Source organism: Microplitis mediator, chromosome 2 (assembly GCF_029852145.1).
Source record: "Microplitis mediator isolate UGA2020A chromosome 2, iyMicMedi2.1, whole genome shotgun sequence".
Classification (NCBI taxonomy): Eukaryota; Metazoa; Arthropoda; class Insecta; order Hymenoptera; family Braconidae; genus Microplitis; species Microplitis mediator.
Genome location: NC_079970.1, coordinates 9,701,155 through 9,713,790, shown reverse-complemented (window position 1 = coordinate 9,713,790; position 12,636 = coordinate 9,701,155). Strand labels below are relative to the sequence as shown.

Genomic DNA, 12,636 nt, shown 5'->3' with positions numbered 1-12,636 from the left:
GTGAGTTATCGTGTTTCCGAAGATTCGTATGTATAAGACAATCGATAGCAATGGTTTCTTAAATTAAAATAATTAGTTTCAAATCAATGAGTCGAAATTATTCCTTAATAAATTGTACTAGTATAGTGAGTTAATAAGTCGAAAAAATAATTTCAATCGTGAGGCACACACAGCGCATTCGCGCTTGAAGTGTGCAAAATTTTTTTTAAAATGATGTCAAGGTCATGGAAGTGGGGAAACATCAACAATAATCGGCAATGCGGAAACAATTTATTTTTATCTGGTAATAAATAAAATTGAGGGCTTTGTCATTATGATAACTCGGTATTTGGTTTAAAAACTAAAAGCATCTTTGACGCGTTCCAAACAGTATACTAATAAAAATTGTTCCAGTGAAGCGAGTTTGGCCTTGTGGAATATTTCGTTCTTCCTAAAACCCTGTATAGTTATTTCTTTTTCTTTTTCCTTCTTTGTCTTCTCCTTATCCTCTACCACATACTCTTCTATTCTCGCGGGCTTTTTACTAACGCTTCTGCGTGGCGGCGGGTCCCCAGCGTGAGAGCACATGGCTAAAAAGTATATGAACCAACAACAGCATAATGGAATGCTTTAACGGATAGGTTAACTGACTGAATCAACGAAAAAGTATATTTATTTAGATCACATTTTATCTTTTAATTATTATTATTATTATTTAATTTTTTTTTCATTTTTCACCAATACCTTAATTAGTAATTAATGTTTTTTTTTTACATTTTTAATTAGTATGTTGATTCTATTAAGGCTATGTGGATAAAAAACGAGAGATTTTAATATTTATTTTCTTCTGATGTTAGAGCTTTGTATTATCATCTTATTTTCGTCACACATTTAAAGTTAACCGGATAACCTTGATTCCCCTTAATATATATTTATGTATTTTGTTTTTCACATTTTTCGATAGCATAACGCAGTAAATAATGTAAAATATAAACCGATAAGTTAAAAAAAAAATTATTTTAGATACAGAATAGAGTTGAGTATATACATAAAAGAACCCGGGGCAAAATGGAACACCATTTTTCAGTTAAGACAATTCTTTCTTGTTTAAAAGTGTTTAGTTAAGGTTCATAAAAAGCAGTGAAGTGAGTTAAGCATCCCACACATCGTGACCCATTTTACCTCAGAGTTAGTTTTTTCTAGTTTCCAATAATTCAGATAACAAAAATTTGAAAAAAAAAAAAAAATTACTAAGAATTTTAAATTACTTGCTCTGTCCAGGCTGATTAACTTGCCCCTATCTTTAAACTTTTTTTTCGTCTCGAAAATAGCGCCCCGATTTCCTTGTATGTATATATGTATGTATTAAATTGTTTTAAAAATAGGAAATAATTTTAGAAAATCCAAAAAGGCACACCTGAATCGCTCATTATAATTTTTTTTTACTGTCCATTTTTATTCAACTTTAAAATTATCAATTTGATTTTTTTATTTTTTCTTTTAGTTTGATTTTCATCATTTAAAATTAAAAAAAAATATTCCGCCCTTTTTTTTAGATGTCACTTTTTCAATCCTACTGTAATATTAGTGCTGCTGCCAGTAATTGGTAATAAAAAAATAGACAAATTTATTAAATTTTTTGTGAGTTATCGTGCTTCTGAAGATTCGTACACGACAATTGACTGCGCTGACTTCTTGGATTAAAATAGTTTATTTCAAATCAGTAGAATAATTAATTGACTTAACTCTGAATCGAAATTATTTCTTAATAAATTGTCTTTGTACTAGTATACAATTAAAACCATTTTAGTATAATCAGAAAAGTGTATTAGAGATGATTTAACGTAAGTGAATTAATCGAAAAAATAATTTCGATTGTAAGGCACACACAGCGCGTTCGCGCTTGAGGTATGCAATTTAGTCAATGGGATTAATTCGTATGTGTGGGGTCAAAAAAGATAAATTTTTTTTGCAGTTGGTGTACAAAGTTCAAGTCCTTGTAATCACATTAATGATAACGAAATGCTATAAAAATAATCGAAAAAGAGAGAAATATAAACAACTGGTAAATGAGTAGTGCATGTTATTTACACATAAGCAATCGAGTAACTCGTTCTCCGTTTAGTGAAGAATGAAATAAAATCAAAATAAAAAGTAGCGCGCCGATGGGCCAGCAAGATGTGGTTGCTATTCGTAGATTAAATCACTCGGTCAATTTTCTCTCTCTTTCTCTCTTTTTAAGTTTAAGTCGTCGGCGGAGGGACAAAAGCCGATATTCTCGGAAACCGACTCGAGACCGCGACTCGAGAATTAAAATAATATCCGTCCGTTCGAAGATTAATGGCAACCATTGCTATTGCGATTTCTCTGCGATGTCGAGCTGCACGTCGCCTTTCTTTTCTAAACATTTCTTTCTCCAGAATTTGTAGCATTATTCTCGCGCTTCTTTTCAAATACACATATAAATATATATATACCATTTTTTTTCACTGTTGGCAACTAAATTCATGTGTCCTAATTTCAAATCAAAACTAAGTTTAGTTGAAAGAAAAAAAATAAAAAAAAAAACAACCAGACAATTCGTGAAATTACAAACTTTTTCTTACTAATCAACATCGCTCTGATCTTGTCGGGCTTATACACTTTTTTATCACTTTAAATTCTATTATCCATTCATTTATTATTGCTTGTGGTAACAAAGATTATCGTTTTATAGGCGAGAAAAAAAATTTTGAATCATGTCACTACTTATCGTCTTGCAAGACTTGGCAGGTGTTTTCTAAGTGAAAAAAAAGGAAAGTAAAAAGTAAAAATAAAGATAAACGAATTTTATACATACATGTATATGTTTATACATACATATATGAATTAAGAATATACACACGGTTCGTTGACACCTGTCTGTTGTAAAGCAAATCTTATCCTACTCAATGGCATTGCGCATTTAAAAATTAACATATTCATTTTATAATCAATTTAAAATATCTTGTGATAACAACTCTATTAAAAAAAAAAGTTAATATATTAGAAATTGAATAAATGCAAAATACTTAATTTTCTTAAACACTTGATTAATTATTAGTCATCGTAATCGAAGGACCTTTTATAAAGAGTGAATATAGAGATGTGATGTTGATCTCACCCGGAAGTCGTAAAACGACGATTGGGCCACAAGCGATTCTCTCGTTGGACCGCAACGACCCGATGTGATGTGTCGTTCCCATGAATGGCGAGTAGAGTAAAAGAAAGACTACAAGAAAGACATGACGAGAGATAGAAAAAGTGAGATAGAGTTGAGAAAAAAATTATTATTTGAACAAAAATAAAAAAATACTTGATGAATAAAACTAATGACATTTAATTCATTTTAATGCAGTTTTTATAAATTTAATGATTTTTTAAATTTTCAATAAGTTGATTAACAAAATTTAATTAATCTGCATTTTAATAATTATTTGTATGTTTTGAAAGTAATTTAAAATATAACATATGAAAAAAAAAATTAGTTCAACAAATTTGACAGTATGTATATTTATAAATAACGAAATTTATTATCTGTTCGGAAAACAAAATGAAGTAATATTTAATAAATATTAGATTGTAAGTTATATATATTGAAATTTAGGTTGTTTAGTAAGCCTGCATACTGTAGCTACTTATAATGATTTTAGTCGGTGTTATTTGCTGAAAGTCAATGCCCGGGTATCTAAAGCAAACACGTGTCACTGAGGTTGTTCTTCAACAAACGAAAGAAAGAAAAGATATCGCGAAATGATGGTGAGTGAGTGCAAGAGGCAGATGTCTATGAGGAGGGATGGAAACATTAGTGAATTGCTGATGGTGGGGTGAAGATGCCAGAGGAATTGAGGGAGTACTCAGAACCAACAACCAAATATCACCCACCGACAAGTTCTTTAAGCTTATGTGTGAGGTTGGATGGAAGAGAACATGAATTAGAAGCATCATCATTCTTATACATCTGTAATTACATACATATGTATGTATATTTATATATGTATATACATATAAATATATGCGCGTAGTCTATACATTTTTCTACTTTCTCAGTTCTCTCTCATTCGTCTTTACTCAGTCCCATGACTAAAGATAGCACTTCCTCCTTGCGGACGCGCAAACACTTTTTACACTGAAACTACATATATTATATTAATTCTGTCGAGCTCTGTACCATCAGCGGTGCTCAATTTTTTATATTATTTTACTATTCACTTGACAATGACATTGAAAAAAAAAAAAAAAGAACAGTAATATAGTTAATACTATAAAAGTAAATTTATATTTAAAAAAATTATTTTTATTGGAATTAAGATGGTTAAAATTTATAATGAAGTTGGTTTATCATTATTATTATTGTGATTATTTTTTTTTTATTTATAAAACACTAATGAATATAATTTTATCGTCAGAAGATCTTAAATTTTTCATGATGTGAGTTTAAAGTCTTTTATCTTCTCGTTATCCGGTGGCCCGTTGGCGGGTAACTTTTTTCGCAGAGAGCAGGTGAGCTCGACTTGGAGCACGTGACAATCGACCCAAGCTTTTGAAACGCGAATTTACGATAACAAAACAAAAATAATTTATATTAAAAAAAAAAAATTGATTTTCGTATGAAATACACTCAATTAATTTTACGGTATTTTTACACGGAACAGAATTTAAAATGTGCAGTGTAACTTTGATAAAGCGACAAGTTGAATTTCACTTTAGAAATTTTTATTAACTGCATCGTAAATGATTTTGGTAAATTATAATTCTTGGTTAAGTATTCATAAAAAATAAAATAAAAGTAATAATTTAAAATAAAAATTATAATTAAACGAAAGCCGAAAAAAATTGGTTAAGTGCATTCATTAGTTCAACGTACATGCAATCTCTTCGTAACTACAAAGTATAAGCATGTTAACTTTGTAAAATAAATTATAACATATTTGTTTAAATAAATCACCGTTCGCGATAATAAAAAACAGTCAATCTACGAAATTTATTCAAAATTTCATAAGTATTTTAATGCATATCTATAATTATAATACTAAAGGAAATTCACAAAATGTTAGACATAGAGATGCTCGCTTACGCTTCAATACGTCACGTAATTCATTCTAACTTATCAGTAACAGAATGAACGAAAAGAGCCGAATATTTCCGAATAAACTCGAACTAAAAAGATTTTTGATAAAATTACTATGCTGTATAGTACAAAATATCGAAAAAGTTGGGATTTTTAGATTTAAATCAATACATTTTCTATTAGACCTAGTTTTTTTAAATTTTAAATATTAAAATAAAGCAATCGATTTTTTGATAAGTCAGAAATATTAATATGTGGTATAGTAAAAATAGTTATCTTTTAGAGTGTATTTTAATATAATTTTATTAAAAATTACTTTAAAAAAATGGTATAATTGTCAAAATTCTCAAAAATATTGAGTTGTTCTACCGTTCGCTAAAATTTTTGAGTAATTTCTACTATAAAATTCTCTGCGTGTAACTTTAGCAATAATAAATGCAGATAATAAATTTATTGCAGTAATATCGATGGAAAAAACTTTAACGTTAATGATTTACAAATAATAAAAAACTTGGAGTTTTGCAAAAAAAAATAATTGTTCGAAAAGAATGTTTTGTTTGGGAAAGACGTTTACCCATTGGTCTCTGCTCGTAAAAGTAGACATAACATGAAAGCTGCCCGTTTTAGAAGCGGAATAATGTATTCCTAGGGGCATCTGCTCGTCTAGTCGACGCAGAGGGCGGGTGTCGACACTCACAAGTATCTTGGTGTGTTGCTTATGTATTTTATAACCACGTGTACGTATGTGTCTTACACAGGTGCGTGGATAAATGAAGGTAAAGAAGTAGAGAGGAAAGACGGAATTAAAAAAAGAAATAATAAAAATTGTTTTTTAGAACAGAGTAGAAAGATAGAGAGAGAAAATGGTGAACGGTCATGTGGTTGGCGCGTTCGACGAGCCTATTTCAAAGTTATACCCTCTGATAAACATCATTCGACTATGCTAATAAACAAACGTACTTTTTTAACATTTAGCACATTGACATTTATTATTTTAAATACGGTTATTATATTAACATTTCCATGGAGTTGATAAATATGCATATATATATATATATATATATATATATATTGATTTGAGTGAAATAATTTTACTGTTTTATATATATATATATATATACTTTGGGGACGGAAGAATGCAGCAGTTTCCTGTTGTCTCGCGAGTCTGACTCTCGACCTCGAAGGCTCTTCTCTACGCTATATGTGTCTTTAAAAAGGGTCGGCGTGTGTGGGAGATTCACACGATGACGGAGAATAAGAGTAGAGGAGAATGAATATGATAAATAAAAGTATGAGTACTACAAAGCCGGAAAGATCGGTGCTCTTGTGACTCAATACCGACATCTATGTATGTGATGTAGATATATACTGAACACCGAATACCTTGTGTTATATTATGTTGTGTGTATAGTGTATGAGCTGGTCCAGGAGTTGATCTAAAACCTAACCTACCAAACTAGTTCTGGCCTTCTGGCCATCAAGTTAGAACTAAATTTTGTACTTTGTATCCATCTCCCTTGTTTTTTTTTTTTTTTTTATACGACAAAGCTTATATAGTACAGCCGTTTTCAAGACTTCCGAATAGTTTAGTTTGCTAGTCTCTTTACACTTTCATTTTTTTTTTTTTTAATTCTTGTTTTATTGTCTCTTAAACTTTTCACGGTTAGAAACTCGCTCCGTGGGAGTTTTAGAGATCGTCTTATAGTTGTTATTATGATATACTAATTTCTTAGCTCTTTACATCAAACGAGATGTTAATAAATTTATTTGTTTTAGTTTTACTTAGCAGGGGTTCGCACTTTTCTCTCTATTACACTCAAGTCCACGAACGATGCTATCTTTGTTGCACTTGTACAGTAAATGGTAACTTTGGCCGAGTTTTTCTCTTAAACAAACGAATATTATGAAACAATTAAAGCGCACTTCGCTAGATTAGACAGTAATGCATCAAAGTGCGGTCTGTATTTTGTATTGAGAGATTTTTTTTCCGAAAAAAATCCAGCCGAAAATATCTGATAACCCCTGTTAGTGAAAAAAATTATCACTATTTTACTTCTTTCCGATGTTACCCTTTACAAATATTATAAGTTCATTTTTTATACTACTGTAAGCGTTAAATGTAATTGGTGAAAGCAATACAAATGTTTATATAAAATAAAAGCAATAATTACTAATTTTTACACTGAGCAGAAAAATAAATATTTTCTTCATTAAATAATTTATTAATAATTGTTCGATACAAATTCAAAAAATAAATAAATTATATTTTTAAATTTAAATGCGACAATTTTTTTTTTCAAATTAGAAAATTTTTTTTGAATGATGAATGACAAATTTTTGGGACAAAAATATATTTTATTGATAATTATTAAAAAAATTTATCTTATTAAAATTAATTTTTTTTTTTTTCGCTCAGTGTAATGAGGAAAGGAATACAAGGATGTTACAAGCATTAGGTATACAAAAAAAAAGTGTACCAAGCATCATGCTATGTAATTATATTGTTACATATTTATTAATTATTGAAAATTTTTCTTATTACATAATAAGAATCAGGAGGGGTATTTACTTCTACATGTATATATATATATATATGATTCATTCTCCAATTCGTTCTGTTTCTTTGGTAGTTTGGCTAAGAATTATATTATTATTCTGCCTACTTTGTTATTGTATGACCGTCGTTGTTTAGTTGGTTAGTTTTATACATATTATGTGTGACAAACTATGTATGTATATATGTGTACATGTGTATATTATTCAGTATGTTAGTATTCAATGTCATGAGTACTCAGTTACCACGCCTGTTTCTCTGTCTCTGTTGTACGAAACCATGTTCTAGATTTAGGTAGTAGTCACGGCCTTATAAATTTCTTTTTACGTAAAATATGTAAAAAGTGTGACGAAATAATTTAAGGGTTTACGATTATTCCTCACGTTACTTTAAAATTATCTATTTATAATATAACAATAATTTTTAATAGATCTGTTTTTGTCATAAATTATTTAAACGTCAATGTGAATCGACCTGTTACATTCTCTAGTACGTAACCTTGACCGTGTATCTTAACGTATATCATAAATAACTCGAAGATAAAAAAATTTTAACCGTTTATTACGTTGATATTTGATATTATACGAAACAAAAAAAATTATTACTTTATTAAAATAATTTTATCTATAATTTTATCAAGTATACTTATTATTCGTATAAAAAAAAATATCTTTTTAGTAGCGTTAACAGGAAAGATTTCAATCAAATTGGTTTATTTATTTTTTTTTTATTCAAAAAATATGACAAAATGTTTATTTAGGATTATCACACGATAATCAACGTATCGTTACGAAAACTAGTGATAGTCAATGTTAAATGATAAAGGTTTTTTTTTCTTTATTTCTTTCTCGCTTCACTAATTTCATCATATAGCTTATCTATACACGGTAAAATGCGCGTGACCTTGAGAATAGAAACGAGTATAGCAGTTGCCGCCATTTTGATCATGCGTCTTACTCTCACCACGTGGCCGGCTTGTACTACTTCTTCACTCATGTATTCGTAATCAATAAAAAATACAAAATTAAAAAAAAAACTATTATTTTTTTTTTTTCAGTAATGATTATTTGTTTTTATAATTTTTTTTTTTTCTGATAAATTTTAGTCAAATAAATTTGAGTATAATTTATACTAGTACAACTGAGTCTGTTTGCATGGATTATTTAAGCTAAGAAAGAAACGACAAACCGGCTGTCTTTTTTTCGGCGGAAACGTTCTCGAGGCCATGCAAAAGGGGTTCTCAAAGCAAATGGAGCTATGCTAATATATACATATATTTTTGACTAACTACTATAAAGCACAGCATCAAAGAAGATTGTTCCGTGTACAACGAACGATCTGTATGAGTATTAGTACGTCAATGTAAGTTAGTAAGCACGCACGGACGTAAATGTCTTTAATTTTTTGATACAATGTTAAATTTTGACAACTCTATTATTACGATAAAAATGTAGAAAATTTTTTCAAATAAAATTATTATTATTTGAGAAATAAAAAAGTGAACCAATCGATAATGTGAAGAAAAAAAAAATTAATTCAGCATATGTATTTTTGTACAATAGTCAGGTCGTAAAGCCACTAATTTGTAAGCTATATAAAAGTATAAAGCATTGCCATATGATTGATATTACTTGTGTAATAATTACAATGCATGTCTTTTATATTTATATATCTCGCCTGAAAATAAATCAACAAAGATGATACTAGTGCACAATAAAAATTAATTTTTATCCTCAGTGAAAGACTTGACGTTTTCATCCAATATTCGTCGGCTGAATTATTGATAATTATTTCCTGAAAGCATTAAAGAAAAAGCAGTAAAAAAGCATATTAAAACAAAATATATCAATTTTGAATGATCCTCTTCTTAAGTAAATTATTCTGAAAGCAACAGCATAAAAAATTAAAGCAGTAAGCAAAGCTCTTAATTAATTAAGTAAATAATTTAATAGAATATGTTATGATTAAAACATACCATTAAGTTTGTCGATGGCTCGATCGGCAGTAGACTGGTCGTTGCAATCGACAAAAGCATAGCCACCCCGTTTAACAAGTATCGTTGTACACGACAAATTGTGTTCCTGGAACAACTGACGCAAACCAGCTTCATTGCATTCCGCGGGTAAATTACCCACGTATAATTTCGACATTGTAGTCGGGGTGGTCGACTGCTGAACCTGGGGTTGCTTTTTAGACGCAATGATGACGGTTTTTCCGAGTTTATCCTCGGACACGTGGTTTGCTAAAGATAAACGTGACGTCCTTTTGATGATTGTTGTGGTGAACGTTATTTCTTACTCCGTTCCACCAATATTTTATTTTCTACCACTGATATGCTGTCTTCTTCTTATTTTCTCTATCGTCTTCCTCCGTCTCCTCCTCCACCACCTTATTCTTCACCGTCGTCGTTTACTATTTTAACTGCCTCCACGGTATAGCCACGCGCGCGCATATACAAACTTTAAACACGAGCGATATTAACGATAGTACTGTCACGATTGGCAATCGAGCAGAAGGCACAAAGCTCGTTATGTATTGCTTTTAAGAGGAACCGCTTTTTGCGATTTTGTTTTTTTTTATTATTTTTTTTTTTTTTTTTATTGCGATTGATAACAAATTTCACGAATACGTCGTTTTTTTTATTAGAGCACGAAAACGTTTTGATTTATTTTATAAAAATATAGATCACTTTTAAAAATATTGCTGATTAGTTTTAGCTTCTGCAATTGCGTTTAATCTTGCTGTCAGTGAAATAACACGTACGGTTTAATTGTCGATATGAACTTGGTAACGAATGAATGTTTATAGATTTTCTTTTGTTTGTTTCCTCTCTCTTTCTCTCTTTCTCGCTGTACTTCTTTCTCTCTTTCTTTCCCTCTCTTTCCTTTTCTCTAAAATAATTTTACTTTCCTTCAATTCGTAATATTTAATAGTCTCTGTTTTCTTTATTTTTTTTATTACTGATGTTTCCCGCGCACTTTTTTTGTGACTGATGCATCCACCAGTTTTGTTCACTTGTCAGGAATTAATAAGTTGAGCGCGCGAAAAATCAAGTCTACCTATTTTCTCAGTCAGCAAACAAACTCGGATAACAGTGTGGAAACGTCGAGAACGAAGAACCGCTAAAGACTCAGAGTCGTGGAGCAGTACACCCTGGACTCTCCTTCCAGCTCTTCTGGCTCGAGCACGGCTGCCTCGCGTCAGCTAGCTCAGACTCTAGTAAAACACGATACGATGCGAACTCGTTTTTTTTTTTTGTTTTTTTGTTATTTTTTTTTATTTTTTTCTTTCATCGACGACACAACGCTCAACAGCGTGAAATCCGCAAGTCCACACCACTGATTGGCCGTTGGTACACCACGTGGGCGCCCCCCTGATTCCCGCCTATGTGCCCCATTGGTAGAATTTCGCATGCCGGTTTTGCACTAAACCACGCTGCTGTTGCTGTTGCTGCTGCTACTCGCATGTACTTTTATATCATTTACCTCTGAGGACGTACACGCTCCTCTAGAAGAGTGTTGAGTCCAAGCGGTCGCGCACGCGCTCCCCAACACAACACTCTAAGATTACTCTTTACCTTTGCAAAAATCTACCGGGTGTTTTTAGCAGGAGCTAGTTCATACAATTTGCTCGCATATGTTCCAATTCTATAATTTTGCTAGTGCAATCTATTTTTAACCGTTTTTTTTCAACTCGCATATATGCGCTTAAAACCATGACAAAATTTTGTTGTATTACATATATAAATAGACATACATAAATTTTTTATTTTTTATTAATTATTATTAAATATTTTATCCGTGTACATTCAGTTAATATTTAAATATTAAATGGTAATGCATAATATTTACCATTATGTATATACATATATATATATATATATATATACTATTGCAAATATAATTTTATACTTCCTCAATTCATTTTTTTCGAAAAATAAAAATCTTAATAATACACAGAAAAAAAATTTTTTTTTTGAGTAGATAAATTATTGGTTTTTCAAGTCAAATCGATTAATCTATATTATTAAGAGGATAAGGAAAATTTTGTTCCAGCTATATCTATCTAATAGAATAAGTCAATGTTATTAAATTTAGTATCGTTAGAAAGGTTTTGACTTGAATTTGTGCGTTTTCATGGTTTAAACGCTTTTTTATTGCCAAGTATTGAGATAAATCAATTAATCTCTATTCGAATTGCATTTAAATTACGCGGGAAAAAAGACGATCGTATTTATTTTCTTTAAATAAATTAATGTTTTAATTATTCTGTCACTGAATATGACTGAATATATAGAACTATTGTATATATAATTAAGATAAAATAAAAAAAAATGTAGTCTACATCATGTCTTATATGATAATAAAAATTAAAAAATGTTAATTCGGTATCAGTAAAAAAGAAAAATACACGCAGAGCATTTTTGAGTAAAAATTACCCATAAAGCCTGGTACTGTAAGGACATCTAGTCGGTAACTAAATTTTTATTATGTTGTTAGTAGAAATTGCACTTCATTTACATGCTATCGAGTAGTGTATTTTACAATGTACATGGGAAAAATTTAGTAATTTTCCACATGTCCTCACAGTATCATATTTTTTGGGTAATTTTTACTAAAAACTAATAGAAAAAAATTTCATCATGTGAAGATTTTTTTTCAAGAATCCTATGATACTATTCAATTATCGAAATCAATAAGCTTGTTAGTTAATGATATTTGTCTTATTAAATTTCAATGACAATAGAAATAAACCAAAGATTCTATAGTTGATTTTACAATAGAAATTTTAATAAACAGTTAAATTCAAAACATCTTTTATAAATTTGGCAGTAATACTCGGGCAGTCACGTGGTGATCTGTGGGTTGTTAGTTCTTATAAAAAGAAAATTTTTAATTAAAATTCCTAAAGAATTTGTTCATTTAAAATAAATAATTTCAATTAAACTAGTGTGCTATTTGATAGAATAATTTTTTTTTGCTAAAAACGAACTTGTATCAAAAGATAGTTTTAT

The 12,636-nt window shown here is 29.8% G+C and overlaps 1 protein-coding gene across 1 annotated transcript in view; it reads right to left on the bottom strand.

Annotated features, from left to right (window-relative positions):
- The window catches only part of LOC130664161 (insulin-like growth factor 2 mRNA-binding protein 2), a 106,229-nt gene extending 96,315 nt beyond the window's left edge, over nt 1–9,914 (bottom strand). The window contains exon 1 of the mRNA XM_057463966.1: nt 9,598–9,914. Within this exon, the coding sequence (XP_057319949.1) occupies nt 9,598–9,772 (175 nt within the window). The 5' untranslated portion in view covers nt 9,773–9,914. The remainder of the gene's footprint in view (nt 1–9,597) is intronic.
- Between the last annotated feature and the right edge of the window lie 2,722 nt (nt 9,915–12,636).